A 21543-nucleotide genomic window follows, 5' to 3' on the forward strand; every position below is an offset into this window, starting at 1 on the left:
TTCACACCTTTGGGGGCTCACAACAAGAGGATATCTGTTGAGCACTTGGATTACTTGAACGAGTTAGGTATTACTCTTGGCTTCTTGTTTTATATCTCTCTGCCTTGGCCCATGAAATCTTGCATGTCTACTGTAAAGGACTTTGTGTATGGAAAAAAGTCTTTTCTGCTCTTCTCTTTGTTTTATGCAACCAGGCCCAGAAGGCTGAAACATCTGCAAAAAGACGCGTTGCCCATAAACCCGAATATGACTCCTTTATCTCATATCCAGGTGAGGGCATAAGGGAGGAACAGGTATGATCCCTGAATAAACTTCTGGACCTGCTCTTGCTGTTGCAACTTGATACTGGATGAAAGGATGCTCTAAGAAACAAGTGGTGTCCAGCCTACACTATTTATTTATTTACTTAGAAAATGTATACCCTGCTCTTCAGGCACAAAGGAGATTATCACACGAAGGCTATTTACACTTTAATAATGCTATTCTATCGTTACTTAGCAAGAAAGATACAATGGCAAGATTGCAGCATTCACAATTGGGGAATTCAATTTATTTCCAGAAAGTTTAATGACAGACTTTCAATGGCGCTATTGAAACGTGATTGCCTTTCACACATTCGCAATAGCACTAATGCAGTGCTATTGGCAAGCCATTAATGCTTTTTGTCATTAATGAGAAGTTGCGCTAGCACGACACTTCGATGACAGGACAAGTACGGTATGTGCACGACGCCATGTGAAAATCTTCCTGTGATCAAGCAAACGACAGCATGGTGCTTTTCTCCTGTTTCTTTTCCCCATGTGATAATCTCCAAAGGCTCTCAGCCTCCTACAGATAGCTAATTTGACAGTTCCTCGCCCTCAGGTTCACAATCTAAAAAGACATGCCAAAAAAGAGAGAAGAGAATGGCGATGAAGAAGAGGATCACGTCTAGCAGATACTGCCTCTTCTCTCCCTCCAAGTCCAGGATGGTAGCAGTTAAGATAGAGAGAAGCCCACATTGCAAGGCTGTTCTGCTTTTAGCCAGCAGCAGCTGGCCGCCTCCATCCCAGTGGAAGAGTAAATTTGCTATTGGATTTAGTATAACTTTAAAGAAGCTATACTGAACCTCACTGTCACAATAGGTTCAGTGCCACAGATAAGTCCTCTAAAGGGTGGACTGAAACATCCAGCAGATTATTTATGGCCCCCAAGACCACCAACTGCCCCTGGCTGAAAGGGAAGCTGTCTTTCTTTCAGCCCTCTTTATCCTGAGCCTTGGGGAAAGTGGCATAAAAAATATAGACAGGGAAGACTCATCCTGGCGTCCATCCAAAGTTTGCCCTTCTATTCTCACAGTGGCTAAATAGTTGCTGCTAGGAGGTCTGCAAACACCCTCCTCCTTGTTGTCCCACCAGAACCTAATATCCAGAGAAGCGCTATACGTGGTTAGCATTTAGAGAAAGCTGTATTAGGAGATAATCACACTGCAGTAGTTTTTTGTGACTTTTTCGGACTGTGTGGCCATGTTCTAGAAGAATTTATTTCTACCATTTTGCCGGCATTTGTGGCTGGCATCTTCAGAGAAGGCTGGCATGGAAGTGAGTGTTCTAGGGCAATGGACATTAGGTTTTATTCACCTCCACAGCCGCCTCCTCCTCCTTTGCCAGCATCCCGGGCCACTCCGGCTCTAGAGGCACCTTGCTTGGGACCTTCTCCTTGCTTGGACCCTTACTACTGCAAGAAGGTGTGTCATCTGCTGCCATTGCCATATATCCCTCCAGTGGAAAGACGAGAAACCAAGAGAGCCCTGCAGCCACATTATTCTTTTATCTGCTTGAAACACTCTGATTCAGGAACTTGCATGTTATCTTCAAATATATACCCCACTCACTTCCATGTCAGCATTCTTTGAAGATATCAGCCACAGATGCCAGCAAAATGTCAGGAATTAACTCTTCTAAAGCATGACCACACAACTTGGAAAACCCACAAAAAAACTATGGATGCCGGCCATGAAAGCCTTCGACTTCATATCGCACTGCCTTTTTCCGTCCTTCCCTCCTGCCCTGGTGGTACAACAAATTACAATCTTCAGAATTCTCTAGTTTTTACCCATGGCAGTTAAAGTGGTGTCAAACCAGATTATTTCTGCCTTGTGGATGCAGCCTACATCATAAACTAAAAAGGGTTATTTTAATCCATCACTGCTGCACTCAAGAGCCAGGCTTTCTCTTCAAGTTTCCTTTTCTTCACCCTGGAGTTTATCACATGGGAGGAATTTCTCTTAATTTCGAATGAAAAGAAAATGGGGCCAGAATGCATTCACATGAATTCCTAGTTCAGCGAATGTACGTGAATTCAAATTGCTGTTCGAACTGACTTCTCATTGCTCGAAAATAGCTTGCCATTGCCCAAAATTGCGTGTGGTAGTCTATCATGCAGTAGCATGAAACCCCATGATTGCATTCGGACTGACTTCCCATTGCCCAAAATTGTGTGTGGTAGTCTATCACGCAATAATGTTAAACCTCATGATTGCGTTCGGATTGCCATTGGATTATACTTCCAATTTCCCTTGTCTGCTAAACTCTCTTTACTAGGCATTAGCAGCTCAGTCTGGAGCATGGGGCAACATATCACCCACTGGAAGATGGCTCACCATCGTGGGTATCATGCAGACCAGCTTACTCAGGTGAGTACAGATGGAACGAAGACTGGGTGCCCAAGGGACCAGCAAGAGGAAGAAAGTCAGGATTGATGGGTTGCATTTAAGGTATAGTCAGCCCTCTGTATCCACTGATTTGTTTTAGCCACTGATTCAAGCATCCATGTTTGAATATATTCATATATATATATATATATATATCCCCCCAAAGCAAGCCTTGGTTTTGCCATTTTATGTAAGGGGCACCATTTGACTAAGTCATTGTATTTAATGAGACTTGAGCATGCATGCATGGATTTTTGGTATGCATGGGGGTCCTGGAACCAAACCCCAGTGGATACCAAGGGCCCATTGTGCAAGCAAACAGACAGCACATGTTTACTTACTTAATCACTTACTTGATTATTTAATTAATTAAATTACCAAGCAATCACTTCTGTATTCATACCAGTGCAGGGGAGGCACTATTCGGGTTGGACAACAGAAACATGGTCCATCTTCAGGGGCAAGGAAGATGGTGGGACTCTGAATTTAGTATGGCTAAGAGATTGGGAGAATTTAGTATGGCTAAGAGATAGTGCTTTTAGGAAGAGACAGGCTGGTGATAGTGAGGGTTGTAGTTGAACTGATCTGGAATACATGATTTGGGCATGGATGACCTGGGGTGCATCTACACTGTTCCCCAGAGGAGAGGATCAAAATTCAAAAGACTTTAGTAGATTAGAAAGATGGACCAAAACTAACTTGAATTGAAAGAACTTCAACAGGGAAAAATGTAAGGTACTGCACTTAGGATGAAAAAATGAAATGCTAAAGATATGCATATAGATAGATGGGGGACACCTGGCTTTAAAAGACGAAATTTGAAAAGGATCTGGGAGTCCTAGTCGACCATAGGTTGAACATGAGTCAACAGTGTGATGTGGCAGCTTAAAAAGCAAATGCGATTCTAGGTTGCATCAATAGAAGTATAGTGTCTAGATCAAGGGAAGTAATAGTACCACTCTATTCTGCTCTGGTCAGGCCCCACCTGGAATATTGTGTCAAGTTTCTGGGCACTACAACTCAAAAAGGATGTTGAGAAGATGATGCATGTCCAAAGGAGGGCAACCACAATGGTGAAGGGTATGGAAACCATACCCTTTGAGGAGAGACTTAGAGAGCTGGGGATGTTTAGCCTAGAGAAAAGATGGTTAAGAGGTGATATGATAGCCCTGTTTCAGCATTTGGATGCAAGCTACAGGAAAAGAGATTCCACATCAACATTAGGAGGTACCTCCTGACAGTAAGAGCTGTTTGAAAGTGGAACACACTCCTTCAGAGTGTAGTGGAGTTTCCTTCTTTGGAGGTCTTTAAGCAGAGGGTGGATGGCCATCTGTCAGGTATGCTTTCATTGTGAGTTCCTGCATGGCAGAATGGGGTTGAACTGCATGGCCCTTGGGGTCTCTTCCAACTCTATGATTCTGTTATTTTATGTAGAAATAATGTAGTTTGACACTACCTTAACTGACATGGCTTCATTCAATACAATCCTGGGATGCATAGTTTTGTGAGGTAGCAGCACTCTTTGGCAGAGAAGGCTAAAAAAATCTTGTAAAATTACAAACCACAGGATTCCATAAATGGAGCTGCAGCAGTGATGTCAGAGCACATTATTTCTACAATGTAGATCCATCCTTCGAGTATCTCTTTTACTGTGGGGTTTTGAAAGACAGGGAGCCTGTGAACCCTAATTCTCTTGGCCTTTCTTTCTTTATAGGATAAAATTTACAAGTGCAGGCTTCTGAAACACGAGCGGGACACCAAAGCAGCCGTAAGTTTCTTTAGCTACTTCATGCTTTCTGAGGAACCTCAAGGCACAAAATACTCTGGTTCCTGGTCCATTAGGCTTAATAGTGCAAATCTTTTTCTTTTCTTTTCTTTTTTACACTGTCTTTAAATTCTACAGGGATGTTCTGGTTGTATTTTGGCACAATGGTTGATTTAATATTCTTCTTTAGCTTTACTCCTATTTTTGATGTTAGCTGTTTGTGGACTGTCAGGGAAGAATGCAAAAAGACACAACCTGCGGGCAAAAGAGAGAGAGAGAGAAAGAAAGGAGAAAAGGGGGAAAAAGACAAAAGCCTCATTGGGTAACAAATGGAAATCATCAAGTAGTTCAGGAAAGATGAGAAGCAAAAGCAAAAGGTGACAGAAATAGGGTCAGCAGGACCCTGAATGTAACTATTCAGCAACCTTATGCACAGAGACAAAGAAGAGTAGGGAGTTTATCACACAGGAGGCTAAGGGTCCAAATCCTGTGCAGAAACTGGATTTAAATCCCAGGAATATCCCACAAATGTGGAATCATTTTCAGACACATCAGGGGCATTGACCATTAATCCGACATTAACCCACACAGAAAGCGGACAAAAATCGGCCGCTTTTTATGTTCGGGAAAATCCACTTTCCACTTTCAGCCACTTTCTGTGTGGGTTCATGTCGGATTAATGCTCAGTGCCCCTTATGTGTCTGAAAACGATCCCACTTTTGTAGAATTTGTCCACTTTCTGTGCAGGTTAATTTTGGATTAATGCTCAGCGTGTCTGAAAACGATCCCACTTTTGTGGGTTTAAATCCTCTTTCTGCACAGGATTTGGCCGATTCCCACCCATGTGATAAACTTCTAGGAACTGGAAGTGCAGCTATGAACAAACTAGACAAAATCTGCCCGAAGTCATGTCCAGTGGTCACCTTTACCTTTGCATAAAAACAAGTGATGGACAAAAGCTTTGGACCAGAGATCTTTGGGCCATAGCCTCTCCATTCTTCACACTTGACTGAAGTGTTTTAAACTAGCATAGATGTAAACCTACTAAAAATCTCATATCTGAATTTAAGGTTGCAAAACTTTGGGATCTCAGCAAGGAGATGGAGAGAGATTTGCATGTATTTTTTTTGCATAGGTTTTTTATTTAAGTACCTGCCACAATTCAAAATTTTGGAATGTAAACACATTCCCTGCCCTGCCCTGGGTTTTAATGGGAAAGATGGACCCCCACAGCAAACAATGATGTTTCAAAATCTGAATTTCATTGCTATTAATGACCAAAGAGCCAGTGTGGCCTAGTGGTTTGAGCGTTGGACTAGGACTCTGGAGAGCAGGATTTGAACCTTGGCTCGGCCATATAAGCTGCTGGGTAACCTTGGGCAAGTCACACTGTCTCAGCCTGAGAGGGTGGCAATGGCTAACCCTCTCTGAAGAAACATGCCAAGAGAACCCTATTCACCTTAGGGTTGCCATAAGTAAAAAATGTAGTGGTTTAAACATCACACTACAGTTCTGGAGATCAGGATTCCATTCCCCATTCCAGCATAATTAATCCATGGGCAAGTCACACTCTCTCAGCTTCAGAGAATGATAAGGACAGAACCCCTCTGAAGAAACTTGCCAAGAAAACCCTATCATAGCTTTACCTTAGGGTCACCATAAGTAAAAAAACAAAAAAGACTTGGAGGCACACAACAACAACAACACCAACAATAGTGTTTGGGGTTTTTTTTTGCAGGACTTTTTCCCATGCAAACATTTAAAAATTATGATTTGAAAAGGTCTGGGGATTTCAGAATGTTCAGATTCAGAATCTATGGGAGAGAGAGGGGAAATATGCAATTTCAAGAGCAGGGAAAATAGTGGATTGCATTTATGATGGGGTGGAACGAGGATACTGAGCAAGTTTTCCAAATGTGACACATCCCTATTTTTCAGGTGCCACTGCCTCTCCAGGAAGTGATAGAGGAAGAAGTGCTGGCTATCTTAAAGGCTACTTTAGTAGGTGAGTAACAAAGAGGAGTTGGATATTTCAAAGTGAGGGCAGTGTGCTTCTGTGTTCACAAAGATGCATTGGTTCACCATATTGCCATGATAGAATTTAAAAAATATAGCCGTTTTAGTCTGTAGAATCATTATGCAGAGAGATCTTGTAGCAGCTTCAAGACTAAGGAGTATATCACACAGAGCTTTTTGGAGATTTTGCAGCTCAGATCTGGGGTGACTGCGGGTCCAGTGATGCGAATTCACCTCATAACATGAATGTGTTATCACATGCGATTAATTTCTATGAGAGCTCCTTCCGTGGTGCTTCTGCAGTGAATCCATAGTGGCTCCTCATTTTGGTGAATTCGGTACAAAAGTGATGGCCATCCAGCCTCTGCTTAAAGACCTCCATGAAGGGAGACTCTACTACACTCCAAGGGAGTTTGTTCCACTGTCAAACAGCCCTTAATGTCAGGAAGCTCCTCCTAATGTTGAGGTGGAATCTCTTTTCCTGTAGCTTGCATCCATTGCTCTGTGTCCTGTTCTCTAGAACAGCAGAAAAAAAGCTTGCTCCATCCTCAATATGACATCCCTTCAAATCATATCACCTCTTAACCTTCTCTTCTCCAGGCTAAACATCCCCAGCTCCCTAAGGCCTTCCTCATAGGACATGGTTTCCAGACCTTTCACCATTTTAGTCAACCTCCTTTGGACACGCTCCAGTTTATCAACATCCTTTTAAAATTCTGGTGCCCAGAACTGGACACAATATTCCAGGTGGGACCTGACCAGAGCAGAATACAGTGGCACTATTACTTCCCTTGATCTAGACACTATACTATATTGATGCAGCCAAAAATTGCATTGGCCTTTTTAGCTGCCACATCACACTGTTGACTCATGTTCAGTTTGTGGTCTACTTGGACTCCTAGATCCCTTTCACATGTAGTTTCATTCAGCCAGGTGTTCCCCATCCTATATCTGTTCATTTTATTTTTCTGCCCTAAGTGCAGTACCTTACATTTCTCCCTATTGAAATTCATTTTGTGAGCCTGGGCCCAGCTTTCCAATCTATCAAGGTCATTTTGAATTTTGATCCTGTCCTCAGGGGTATTAGCTACTCCTCCTAATTTGGTGTCATCTGCAAATTTGATAAGTATGCCCCCAATTCTGTCATCCAGGTCATTGATAAAGATATTGAATAGCACTGGGCCCACGTCAGAGCCCTGTGGGACCCCACTGGTCACTTCTCTCCAGGATGAAGAAGAGGAGCCATTGTTGAGCACCCTTTGGCTTTGGCCAGGCAACCAATTGCAAATCCATGTAAAAGTTATCTTGTCTAGCCCACATTTTACAAGCTTGTTTGCAAGAATGCCATGGGAAACCTTGTCATAGGCCTTACTGAAATCAAGATATACTATATCCACAGCATTCCCTTCATCTACCAAAGAAAGAGATAAGATTTATCTGGCATGACTTCTTTCTCTGAAACCCATGTTGACTTTTTGTGATTATGGAATTGCCTTCTAGATGTTCACAGACTCTCTGTTTAATGATCTGCTCTAGATTCTTTCCTGGTATTGATGTCAGACTAACTGGACAATAATTGTTGGGATCCTCTTTTTTCCCCTTTTTGAAATTGGCCTGAGCTTTCCTAGATTTTCCTAGCTAATCCTACCAACTTCTTTCTTTCGGTTAGTCTCAAAGGTGCTATAAGATCTCATTTCATATTGATTTTACAGACTAAAGGTTGGTCAATCTGAAACCCAAGGTCTCCTGATTATTTACATCATGATGCTGTGGGCACTAGAACCTGGATCCCAAGCTGGGATTGCTCTGCCAAAGCAAATGGTAGCTTATTCTTCCTTCTGTCCACATAGGAGAGGGAAGGGGGGCACCTGAGCCAAAGCTAGTTTGCCTGCTAAATCTTGTCTTTACGTTCAGTTCAGGCCAACAAAAGGCAGGGCTGTCACTAGGGGGTGCGAGGGGTATGGATTGCACCAGGTGACCCTCTAAGTGGGGTGACACCACTGCTCCCCAAACATCTGGACTTAGGAAGAAATGGGCTGTGGTGTTCACCTGCGTGCCTTTAAAACATTGAAGAGATGGGGTGAGTGGGGGAGGCTCAGTGGGAAGAGAAAAGAGAGGTCCCAAGTTTAAAAAAAACATTTTAAATTTTATTTATTTTTAAAAAGATTTTAAATAATTTTTTAACAATTCAAATTATTTTTAAAGTTTGTTTTAAAAGATCATACATTACAAAATGTTCACTTTAATCACATGAAACAAGGTACATGTAAATACGTTTAGGCTGTGTGTATATATTGTAATTTAAAGCTATACAGTCAGCCCTCTGTATCCACCAATTTTTTTTATCCACAGCTTCAAGCATCCACAGTTTAAAAATATTGAAAAAATGTATAAATTCCAAATAGCATGCCTTTATTTTGCCATTTTATACAAGGGACACCATTCTACTAGGCTATCGTATTTAATAGGACTTGAGCATCCATGGCTTTTGTTATCCATGGAGAGGTCCTGGAGCCAAACCCCAGCGGATACCAAGGGCCCACTGTAATTTTAATTTTGCTAGGTGTTAATGTCACAACTATTCCCGTTACATTCAGTGACAGACAGGAATTCCGATGTATAAATAACATTAGTACAAAAAACATTAGTAAGGATTCTATATGGTGTGGGATGGGAGGAGGTCTCTAGGAGGGTGGCACCATGAGTTACCGCACTGGGTGACACCAACCATAGTGATGCCGCTGCAGAAGGGTACTGCGATGTGCAAAATATTTTAAATTCCCTGTTTCTCACTCTTTCTTTCCTACCCCACCTCAGACTACCAGCAAAAACTAGGAATGAATAACCCCCTCACCATTCAAATGGAAGAAGCAGTGGACCGCCTTCATCTTCAGCTCTGTGCAAGATCAGTGATCTGAATAAAGCAATTGCACCAGAGACTCCCCCAGTTCCAGCCCAGCCCAGAAACCACAGTAATCTGGAGAACTAGAAATTAAATATATCTGCCTGTTGAATTACTGAAGAGTCAGTGTGGTGTACTGCTATGCGTGCTGGACTAGGATCTTAGAAACCAGGGTTCGAATCCCCGCTTGGCCCTATAAGTCCATAGGGTGACCTTGGGCAAGGCACACTCTCTCAGCCTCAGCGGAAAGCAATGGCAAAACCTCATCTGAATAAATCTTTACAAGAAAACCTCATTATAGCTTCACCTTAGGGTCATCATAAGTCAAACACAACTTGAAGGCATGTAACAACAACAACAAAGAATGGCATATATCTGGTTTCTCAGGGACTACTAATAGTTTCCTCCATCATTCAGGAGAATTTTCCAGGGCTAGTGTGCACTACCACAAAACACATTCACAAGTCTTATGCTGCCTTAACAACTAACCATTTGTTATGGAACACTTTTTTTATGTAAAAGCAAAATCCCAGATCCATTATAAGCTGATGCGTCTGACCAAGCTGATCAAAAGGAAGGCAGCCTAGCTCAGTACTAGAAGACATGTTTTGCAAACAGGTGCACTCCCTGCCACCTTTGTTTGGAAGGATAAGGTAGCAAGTGGCATGCAGTGGTTTGAGAGTTGGACTCTGGAGACCAGGATTTGATTCCCAGATCAGCTGTGAAACACACTGGGTGATCTTGTGCAAGTCACACTCTCTCAGCCTCAGGGGAAGGCAATGGCAAACCTCTGAACAAATCTTGCCAAGGAAACTCTGGTGACACACACCAAGCAACATAAACCCTCACCTGAGTTTAAAAGGCCATGACAAATGTAATTTTTTAAAACGGTATGATGAAAACTAGGTGGTCCCAGGTGTATCTCTTGAGAAAGGAAATTCCCAAGACCACCTCAACACTACCTGTCTCACTTCACTGAAATGCAAGACCTAGAGTAACATCTTTGATACCATGACAGGTCCTTGTGGGAAAAGGCAGACCATCAGTATATGCTGGGACTAGCAGTGAGGTATGAGAGCCAGGATGGTATGGATTAGGACTCTGGGAGACCAGATGCAAATTCCCACTTGGCCATAGAAACCCACTGAGTGGCCTTGGGCAAGTCACATTCTTGATTTAGGAGTTTATCACTTGGGAAGCATCCCGTGCAGAAACGGGATTTAAAACAGGATTAAAAACCTCAAAATAACCTAAGAAGACACACAAAAGCACAACTCATTTTCAAACACATTGATGTTAATGCAACATTAAACCGGCTAGAAAGTTAACAAAATGTGATTCTTTTTACTTTCGGGATTTTCCGGAAGTAAAAAGAACCATGTTTTGTCTACTTTCTAGCTGGGTTAATCTTATTAATGCACCATAACAGCAACGTCATCTAAAAATCAATTGTGCTTTTGCGTGTCTTTTCTACTTTCTGTCTGGGTTAATGTTGGGTTAACCCAGACGTTGTCTCATAATAAATCTGTTTTTGTGGGGTTCCCCCCCCCCCCACTTTCAACCCTGTTTTTGCATGGGATCCCTCCAGTGTGATAAACTCCTTAGAGAGGAGCGGCTTGTCATCTGTTGGGAGTGGTGTGAATGTATATCCTTGCATGGTAGGCAGGTGAAATGGGTGATGTCCAGTTCTGGGCACAACAATTCAAAAAGGATGTGGAGAAGCTGGAGAATGTCCAAAGGAGGGTGACTAAAATGGTGAAGGGTCTGGAAACCATGAAGCCCTATGAGGAACGACTTAAGGAGCTGGGGATGTTTAGCCTGGAGAAGAGAAGGTTAAGGGCTGATATGATAGCCCTGTTTAAATATTTGAAGGGATGTCATGTTGAGGAGGGAGCAAGCTTGTTTTCTGATGCTCCAGAGAACAGGGACAATGGATGTAAGCTCCAGGAAAAGAGATTCCACCTCAACATTAGGAAGAATTTCCTGAGAGTGAGAACTGTTTGACAGTGGAAGACACTCCCTTGAAGAGTGGTGGGATCTCCTTCTTTGGGGGTATTTAAGGAGGGGCTGGCTGGCCATCTGTCAATGGGGATGCTTTGATTGTGAGTTGCTACATAGCAGAAGGGGGTTGGGCTGGAGGGCCCTTTTTGGGGCCTCTTCCAGTTCTATGATTCTGTGACTTCACTAGGCATTTGTAGGCCCTCCAACAAGATTCTAGGATCAGCCTCTGCCAGACATTGACCATAGAGTTGTGCTTGAGAACCCAGAAATTCCTAGAAAGAAACCCACTTCTCTAGTCATTTGTGGGTCCTCCAATGATTCTAGGATCAACTTCTGTCCTATGTTGACCATAGAGTTGTACTGGAGAACCTAGAGAAAATACCTCTCTAGGCATTTTTGTAGGCCCGCTTCCTGCACAACTCTATGGTCCCACTTGTGGGAGGCGTGGACCATAGAGTTGCGCTGGAGGACCTGGAGGTTCCTAGAGAGGCATTCTCTGAGGTAAAAAAATAATAGGGGGCTTATTTTAATTGGCGGGCTTGTATTTTCTTCACAGCCAAAGCCGAAGGGAGCTACTGTCGTGGCGTCAGAATTCTTGACTCCCAATGCAATGGGAATTATTTATTGTCCTCCGACATTAAAGGAGGGAGCGGGGGTGGGAAGCTCCTCCTCCTCTTTAAGGTGGTTGTTTTGGGGGCGGGGCCAAGCGGGTGCCGGTGTCGCAGTGCATGCCGGGAAGGCTTGGTGGAGGCCTGAAGAGAGAAGAAAGCGGAGGTTGCTGCTGCTGCTGCTGAGCAGGTATGGTTTCTGAGGGAGGCTGCGTCCACACGGGGAAATAACCCGGTTTGGCACCGCTTTCACTCTTTCTAGCTCAAGGCTATGGCATTCTGGGAGTTGGAGTATGTTGTGGGGTCCAGAGCGGAGCTCCACTCTGCTCTGGGCCCACAACAAACTCCAACTCCCAGAATGCCATAGCCTTGAGCCAGAAAAAGAGTGAAAGCGGTGCCAAACCGGGTTAATTCTCCAGTGCGGATGCAGCCCCTGCAGAGAGGGAGACAAAATGGCGGGAGGAGTGGAGGGGCTTCCACCAATTAGGAAGAAGGGAGGCACTAAAGCACAGGAGAGTACTTTCCCATAGGGATACATAGGAGAACACTTTCCCATAGGGAGGCATTGGGGAAGACTTGCCCATAGGGATACATAGGAGAACACTTTCCCATAGGGAATCATTGGGGAAGACTTGCCCATAGGGCATCATTGGGGAACACTTTCCCATAGGGAATCATTGGGGAAGACTTGCCCATAGGGATACATAGGAGAACACTTTCCCATAGGGAATCATTGGGGAAGACTTGCCCATAGGGCATCATTGGGGAACACTTTCCCATAGGGAATCATTGGGGAAGACTTGCCCATAGGGCATCATTGGGGAACACTTTCCCATAGGGAATCATTGGGGAAGACTTGCCCATAGGGATACATAGGAGAACACTTTCCCATAGGGAATCATTGGGGAAGACTTGCCCATAGGGCATCATTGGGGAACACTTTCCCATAGGGAATCATTGGGGAAGACTTGCCCATAGGGCATCATTGGGGAACACTTTCCCATAGGGAATCATTGGGGAACATTTGCCCATAGGGCATCATTGGGGAACACTTTCCCATAGGGAATCATTGGGGAACATTTGCCCATAGGGCATCATTGGGGAACACTTTCCCATAGGGAATCATTGGGGAACATTTGCCCATAGGGCATCATTGGGGAAAACTTTCCCATAGGGAATCATTGGGGAACATTTGCCCATAGGGTATCATTGGGGAACACTTTCCCATAGGGAATCATTGGGGAACATTTGCCCATAGGGCATCATTGGGGAACATTTGCCCATAGGGAATCATTGGGGAAGACTTGCCCATAGGGATACATAGGAGAACACTTTCCCATAGGGAATCATTGGGGAAGACTTGCCCATAGGGATACATAGGAGAACACTTTCCCATAGGGAATCATTGGGGAAGACTTGCCCATAGGGATACATAGGAGAACACTTTCCCATAGGGAGGCATTGGGGAAGACTTGCCCATAGGGATACATAGGAGAACACTTTCCCATAGGGAATCATTGGGGAAGACCTGCCCATAGGGATACATAGGAGAACACTTTCCCATAGGGAATCATTGGGGAAGACTTGCCCATAGGGATACATAGGAGAACACTTTCCCATAGGGAATAATTGGGGAAGACTTGCCCATAGGGATACATAGGAGAACACTTTCCCATAGGGAATCATTGGGGAAGACTTGCCCATAGGGATACATAGGAGAACACTTTCCCATAGGGAATCATTGGGGAAGACCTGCCCATAGGGATACATAGGAGAACACTTTCCCATAGGGAATCATTGGGGAAGACTTGCCCATAGGGCATCATTGGGGAACACTTTCCCATAGGGAATCATTGGGGAAGACTTGCCCATAGGGATACATAGGAGAACACTTTCCCATAGGGAATCATTGGGGAAGACTTGCCCATAGGGATACATAGGAGAACACTTTCCCATAGGGAATCATTGGGGAAGACTTGCCCATAGGGCATCATTGGGGAACACTTTCCCATAGGGAATCATTGGGGAAGACTTGCCCATAGGGATACATAGGAGAACACTTTCCCATAGGGAATCATTGGGGAAGACTTGCCCATAGGGCATCATTGGGGAACACTTTCCCATAGGGAATCATTGGGGAACATTTGCCCATAGGGCATCATTGGGGAACACTTTCCCATAGGGAATCATTGGGGAACATTTGCCCATAGGGCATCATTGGGGAACACTTTCCCATAGGGAATCATTGGGGAACATTTGCCCATAGGGCATCATTGGGGAAAACTTTCCTATAGGGAATCATTGGGGAACATTTGCCCATAGGGCATCATTGGGGAACACTTTCCCATAGGGAATCATTGGGGAACATTTGCCCATAGGGCATCATTGGGGAACATTTGCCCATAGGGAATCATTGGGGAAGACTTGCCCATAGGGCATCATTGGGGAACACTTTCCCATAGGGAATCATTGGGGAACATTTGCCCATAGGGCATCATTGGGGAACACTTTCCCATAGGGAATCATTGGGGAACATTTGCCCATAGGGCATCATTGGGGAACATTTGCCCATAGGGAATCATTGGGGAACATTTGCCCATAGGGAATCATTGGGGAATATTTGCCCATAGAGAATCTGGTAATCATCATGTTTTTCTATGGGCAAAAGGTCCCCATTTTCCGAGGGCCAGTCCTGTCCCGCCTCAGAGGAGAGCCAGGGTGAACCCCCTCTTAACAAACCTTTCCAAGAAAGCCCTGTCATGGGTTTTCCTTAGCGTCTCCATAAATCAGAAGTGACTTGAAGGCATACAGCAACTTGGGCAAGTCGCACTCTCTCAGCCTCAGAGGCAAAACAAAAACAAAAAAACAATAGCCATTAGGGCTGAATAATAATAAACAAAAACCCTCTGAAGAAACTTGCCATGGAAACTTAGTCATAGGTTCACTTTATGGTTTCCATAAGCAGGAAACAACTTGAAGGCAACGAGCAACAACATGTTGGGCAAGTCACACACTCTCAGCCTCGGAGGATGGCCCTCTGAAGAAACATAGGATCATAGAGTTGGAAGAGACCCAAAGGCCATCCAGTTCAACCCCATTCTGCCATGTAGGAACTCGCATTCAAAGCATCCCTGACAGATAGCCATCCAGCCTCTGTTTATGCTAAGGAAACCCTGGGATAGGGTTACCTTAAATTGGAAAGTTGGGGCCAACTAAGGTCCAAAACACACTTCAGAAATAATCCAGTTTGAGACCGCTGTAACGGCCCTGGCTGAGTGCTAGGGGATCCTGGGAATTGCAGTTTGTTGTGGCCCCAGGGCTCTTTGGCAGAGGGGGCACAAAATGGCAGTTCCCAGAATTCCCTAGCATTGAGCCAGGGCAGTTAAAGTGGTCTCAAAAGTGGCTCATTTCTGCAGTGTGTTTTGGACCTGGAGTTGCATCTGCACTGCAGAACTAACCTATTTTAATACTGCTTGAACTACCACTGCTCCAGGCTATGGAATTCTGGGAAGTGTAGTTTGTGGCAGTTCAAGCGGTCTCAAAACCAGATTATTTCACCAGTCAGGATGCAGCCTAAATTGATGGAAGTGCTCTTCCAAAGCTGCAAGATGGTACCCTCTCTAGTTCTACCTGTAGTAAAAAGGGATCCTTGTTATGTGGGGAAGGAAAGGGTTCCTCAGATTCATATGGGTGATACATGGGACAGAGGGTCAACAAATATGTCATAGAATCGTAGAGTTGGAAGAGACTGCAAGGGCCCTCCAGTCCAACCTCATTCTGCCATGCAGGAACTCCCAATCAAAGCACCCCCGACAGATGGCCATCCAGCCTTTGCTTAAAGACCTCATTCTCCTTTTCTGGAGGTATTTAAACAGAAGCTGGATGGCCATCTCTCGGGGGTGCTTTGATTGTGAGTCTTTCCCCCATATGGGAAAATATGGGGTGATCAGGTAGAGGTTGGGTGGCTTTCTCCATCTTGAAGACTATGGGGTCTCTATCGGCAGGGGTGATGCTTCCAAATTTTGAGAGGTTTCCCTCTCCTTTGCCAGCACACAGAATAAATGAAGAAGGATGAGGTAGTTGGAAACATGTTTAGGAGTAGCCATGTTGGCTGTCCAGTAAAATACAACAAATTCCACAAAAGAGCCATGTCTTTATAGGTCACGAAGAGGGTTGATTTTCAGGAAAAAATGATGTTGAATGGAGCTACTGTTTCTGTTCCTGTAGAAATGAGTAAAGGTGAGAAAAAGAGCCAGCATGGTTTAGTGGTTTGAGCTTTAGACGAGGACTCTGGAAACCAGGGTTCGAATCCTGGCTTGGACACGTAAACCCTTGGGTGAGCCACACTCTTTCAGCCTCAGGTTGACCATGGCAAACCTCCACCGAAGGAACTTGCCAAGAAAACCCCGCAACATGCCTTAGGGTCGCCCTAAGTTGTTTGAAACAAACAACTAGAAGTAAAGAAGTGGACAGAAAGAAATAAAAGCTCTCCAAAGGTGGGAGAAGAGAGCCAGCATGGTGTAGTGGTTTGAACGTTGGGCAATGGCTCTGGAGAACAGAGTTCAAATCCCAGCTCAACCATGGAACCCCTTGGGTGACCTTGGACACTCTCTCAGCCTGAGGGGATGGCAATGGCAAATGCCCTCTAAAGACACATACTATGAAAAACCCATGATATCTTCACCTTAGGGTCTCTTTCTACTGTGCTTGGAAAGCTTGTGGTGTTAGCAGTGGAATCGCTAAAATAGGGTAAAATGTAATTATTAGCTTCAACTTGGTCCAAGAGATGTCTTTCTTCTCCTCCAGCCCGAAACATGCAGAGAAACAAGGTGAGGGGCCCTACCCTGGCTCTTTGTCTGTTTCGGGCTGGGGGAGAAGAAAGACGTCTCTCTTGGACCAAGTTGAAGCTAATAACTACATGTTACCTTTATGGGTACCCCATGAAGCCTAGTGACTTGGAGCTATTTGTCTTTGTGTTCTCCTTGGAGCAAAGCAGAAAGAGGCTGCAGTATTTTTAGGTGCATAAATGTGAGGAGTGGATGAGGGACATGAGAAAAGGACTGGGAAAGGAAGAGAACTTCCTCTCCATCATGCTAATAATAATAAATCAGGAGGTAATTTTGCAGAGTTTCAGAGGGCATCAAAAGGCTCAGAAGAGGCAGAATTGAGGTCTTAAAAGCTTATAACCCCCCCTCCTACACTAAGGCGATAAACCTGAATGTATGGGTGGTTTTTTTTGACAGCCTAAATTATGAGTACCCAGCTTGTTGGGGGCAGTTGGTTTACAGATTGTAAACCTCTTAGAAAGTGCTGTATTCACTATTAAGTGGTATAGAAATGTAAATGCTAATGCTAAGTTATGGGAAAGGCATGAGATGAAGAAGAGATTGTAGGTGCAGAGGACAGCCTAAGTGCAAAAGGAAAAGGGAAATCTACAGTTAAGTACTGTAAATGAGGATTAGATAGGTCTCCTTTTGGTTGGCCAATAAAGATATCACTGTTGTGCTGGCCAAATGGCCGTAATAAAGTTATAAATAAATAAAGATATCACTGTTTGGTGGATTTTTGACTGGATTTGCTAAATGGCCAACATGGCTACTCCTGGATGTTCTCCCCTTCCCAAAAACCCTGAAGGTAGAAGGACGAGCAACAGTCCAAAGCTCTGGAAAGAATTCAAATGGAGGAGGAAGAATCTGAGGAAGTGAAAGGGTAAAGCCCCTCTTCCCATCTTTCCAACGATAAACCTGGCAAAGACAGGCAAAAAGTAAGAACAAGCAGACAAGAGGTCATAAATCATGGTTAGAGTAGTATGGATTTTCTGCAGCACACAAATATCTCTCTTTGCATCGTATGTTTGACTTTGGCAATGTATCTTTGCCATTCTCTGTGACTGTAATATCTGAAACCTTGGCCTGTGTGAATCCACGATGGAAGGAAGATGGGTTATTTTCTCCATAGTCTTAATCACAAACTTTGATAGTCCAAGTTTTATTCCAATTACATGCATGGCCCTTTTGATTTCTGAGAGGAAATGTTGAAAAGGCCAATCAAATAAAAAGGGATAGAAATATTTCCACTCGTCTGAAGAGCAGTTTTTTCTGGGGGTGTTGAGGAAACCTTGGGTAAAAAAAGAATCTGTAAAGCACTTGGCGAATTTTGCATGGGGGGGATGGTTAGAACAGATCCGCAAAGCTTTCCCTGACCTCCATTGCAGGATGAGTGGCTGGTAATTCATTCCTTTTTAAAGTTTTTACACTTTATAGAGAAAGGGAGAGCCTGAGAAGAGAGAGGGAGGGAGAAATCTGTTTCTAAACCAATATGGCTGAGGCTGTTATAGGTGGGTAGGATAAACAGTGTACATTGGCTAGGGTTCTCGTTGTGGTGTCCTTTTGGATGTTCACATTTCTCCATTTCTGGGTAGAAAGGAGCCAGGTTGTCATATCACAAAGGCAGTGTGGAGGGAAAAGAGTCTGATGACAGGCAAAATGATGCACGATTTTTGCTTTTATGTGTGGTTGGATATTTTGGATGAGAGTGTGGGTGGGTGGTGTGGGGAGAGAGAAGTGAAGTTTCTTCTCCTTGCACTGCTGCAGCCGAAATGGCTTGGTTTGCAGGGCACAGGACTCCACGCCGCATTGCGTCTCTGTTGTCCATGCCTGAAGCAGCCACCTGCTGGAGCAAGAGGGGAACTACATTGCCTGATGGACCTGAAAAGGGAGTAAAGTTATTTTTTCTGACCCTCTTATTTTCCTTGGATTCCTAAAATGCTGGGGAAGCACGCAGGAGCTTCAAAACACCCCTTCTCCTAGAGTCATAGAGTTGGAAGAGACCACAAGGGCCATCCGCAACAACCCCCTGCCATGCAGAAACTCACAGTCAAAGCATCCCTGATAGAAGTCATCCAGCCTGTGTTTTAAGACCTCCAGGGAAGGAGACCACTACCCTCCGAGGGAGTGCGTTCCACTGACAAATAGCCCTTACTATCAGGAGGATTCTCTTAACATTGATGTGGAATCTCTTTTCCTGTAGCTTCCATCCATTGCTCTGGGTCCTTTCCTCTGGAGTAGCAGGAAATAAGCGTCCTTCATCCTGAATCATAGAATCATAGAGTTGGAAGAGACCACAAGGGCCATCCAGTCCAACCCCATTCTGCCATACAGGAACTCTCCATCAAAGCACACCCAACAGATGGCCATCCAGCCTCTGTTTAAAGACCTCCAAGGAAGGAGACTCCACTACACCCTGAGGGAGTGTGTTCCACTGTCAAACAGCCCTTACTGTCAGGAAGTTCCTCCTAATATTGAGGTGGAAGCTCTTTTCCTGCAGCTTGCATCCATTGTTCCGGGTCCAGTTCTCTGGAGCAGCAGAAAACAAGTTTGTTTCCTCATCAATATGACACTCCTTCACATACTTAAACATGGCTATCATATCACCTCTTAACAGTCTCTTCTCCAGGTCAACTTCTCCTAGTTCTAGATGTCTTGGGGCTGGTTGGGTTTACTTGGAGGCAACTCATTGCATCTCTGTGTTTTAACACTTGACATCTTGAAGTGGCACTCAGGCATACATAACAGGTTTTGGGGCTCAGCTGTCCTTTGGTCAAGTGCTGCCTGTTATTACATTCGTGCCGCAAGTATTCAAAACCTAGCTGTGGCATGGGTTGTTCATAGCATACATCTCTGCACGTTTATAGAGACACAGGTCCTGCTGTTTTCATTAGGGCTTACTCTCCAGTAACCCTGTTTTGGGTTGCTACCTAAGGCTGCTGATCACAACTTTTTATGAAGAAAGCAGGAATACAATTGAAGGGTTTGAAGAACTTCACTTGCTTTGCACTATAGTTGGGTAGAAAAGCACCTTCGTCGTTGTCTGTTCAAATCCTTTTCTCAGTGCAGGGATCTGCAGTAGGGAATGGAGTACCAGCACCCCTGACATATGGCTCTCTGGCCTCTACTGAAATATCCATGGATGAAGAAAACCCTTCATCTTCTGAGGCTGTTTGTCCCACTGTTCAGCACCCCTTACTATTTGAAAGCCTCCCCTAATATTATGTAGCGAGATCTTGTAGCACCTTTCAGACTAACGGAAAGAAAGAAGTTGGCAGCGTGAGTAAACTTCAGATGCATTTAGTGTCCCAATATTGTCCTAATAATATCCTAATATTGTCTCTCTTCTCCCAAAAACAGCCATATTAAGGTAGGATAATGTGATTATTTGAGGATGTAACAAGTATTCAAAGTCTAGCTTGCGTATACATGGACCTTGGTTTCTGCTGGGGTTTGGTTCTGGGACTTCAGATGGATACCAAAATCCATGGATGCTCATTAAATACAATGGCATATTAAAATGGTTTCCCTTATATAAAAGAAGGAAAATCAAGGTTTGCTTTATAGAATGTACATACTTTAAAGATATTTGCAAGCCATGGATGTTTTGAATCTGTGGATAAAAAATCATTGGATCTGGAGGGCCGATTGTAACACAAGCCTGTGCATGTACAAGATCTTGTCTAGAATATCTACAATTGGCCTTCTGTATCCATGGATTCCTTATCATGAATTCAACCATCCATGGCTTGAAACTATTTTAAAGATATTTTTAATATATAAATTCCCAAAAGCAAACCTTTTTTTATAAGGAGCACCATTTTACTACACCACTGTATTTCATGGGACTTGAGCATTCATGGATTTTGGTATCCATTGGGAGGAGAGGGGGTCCTGGAACCAAACCCAAGCAGATACCAAGGGCTTTCAGAGAGACCTATCCATGAGATGCAGTATTGCGTAGTGGTTTTGAGTCTTGAACTAAGACTTAAGAGATCTTGTCTCCAGCTGTGAAACTCTCTTGGTGAGCTTGGGCTTGATAACCATCTTGGGGGGTATGGAGGAACTATTCATTTCCTTTCAGCCTGACCTACCCCTCAGAGTGGTTGTTAGAATGAAAGGAAGGAGGAGAGAAGAATTGGGTATCCTTGGAGGATGAAGATCAAGTCTTAATTGATAATAACCTCAAGCCAGGCCTGGTGTAGTGTGGTTTATGCCTTTTTATCAAGTTTTGGCACCATACTGATTCTTTCTCTTCCTGTTTTCCCCCCTCTTCCTGTTGCTTTTGAAGTGATGGCGACCATGTTGTACCTCCGTGAGGAGAAGATGAGCCAAGATGAGATTGTGCTAGGCACTAGGGCCGTGGTGCAGGGCCTGGAGACTTTGCGCACACAGCACCACTCACTATTGTCTGCACTCCTTGACACCGTCAACCGCATGGAACAACAGCATGAAAGCAGTGCTGCACAGGAGAAAGCCAGTCTCTTGCGGAAGTCTCTGGAAGCCATTGAGCTGGGGCTGGGAGAGGCTCAGGTAATAGCCACTAAGCCCAAAGGTCAGCCTGAATGTGACTTTTGGACAATTGAAAGAATACAGGAACCTGCATGTGCCACTTCAGATTGTTTGTCTGTGTTGTTCACTGTTGGTTTTTTGGGGGTTTTGTTTGATAAGTTGCAGTTCTTTAGTGTGATGGTCTTGCAAGTTGTTGCCTTCCAGAAGTTGTGGGATTCCTC

General features: G+C 44.2%; 2 protein-coding genes across 6 annotated transcripts in view; both read left to right on the top strand.

The window, feature by feature from the left end:
• LOC149301946 (uncharacterized) overlaps positions 1–9474 on the top strand; it is a 35717-nt gene extending 26243 nt beyond the window's left edge. For all 3 annotated transcript variants that reach the window (XM_089483229.1, XM_089483228.1, XM_089483230.1), the window contains 5 exons: positions 195–270; positions 2583–2674; positions 4407–4460; positions 6396–6462; positions 9291–9474. In XM_089483229.1, the coding sequence (XP_089339355.1) occupies positions 195–270; positions 2583–2674; positions 4407–4460; positions 6396–6462; positions 9291–9391 (390 nt within the window). In that variant the 3' untranslated portion in view covers positions 9392–9474. The remainder of the gene's footprint in view (positions 1–194; positions 271–2582; positions 2675–4406; positions 4461–6395; positions 6463–9290) is intronic.
• Positions 9475–11856: 2382 nt separating this feature from the next.
• Positions 11857–21543, top strand: part of KLC2 (kinesin light chain 2) — a 33820-nt gene continuing 24133 nt past the window's right edge. Inside the window, exons 1-2 of one of the 3 annotated variants that reach the window (XM_089483712.1) lie at positions 11857–11877; positions 21102–21343. In XM_089483712.1, coding sequence (XP_089339838.1) covers positions 21104–21343 — 240 coding nt within the window. In that variant the 5' untranslated portion in view covers positions 11857–11877; positions 21102–21103. Of the gene's footprint in view, positions 11878–12152; positions 12175–17729; positions 17749–21101; positions 21344–21543 lie in introns of those variants that run through there. The other 2 variants (XM_089483711.1, XM_089483710.1) reach the window with 2 other exon arrangements.

The sequence above is a fragment of the Sceloporus occidentalis genome, unplaced genomic scaffold (assembly GCF_023333645.1).
Source record: "Sceloporus occidentalis isolate IW3139 unplaced genomic scaffold, rSceOcc1.0.p SCAF_20, whole genome shotgun sequence".
NCBI lineage: Eukaryota > Metazoa > Chordata > Lepidosauria > Squamata > Phrynosomatidae > Sceloporus > Sceloporus occidentalis.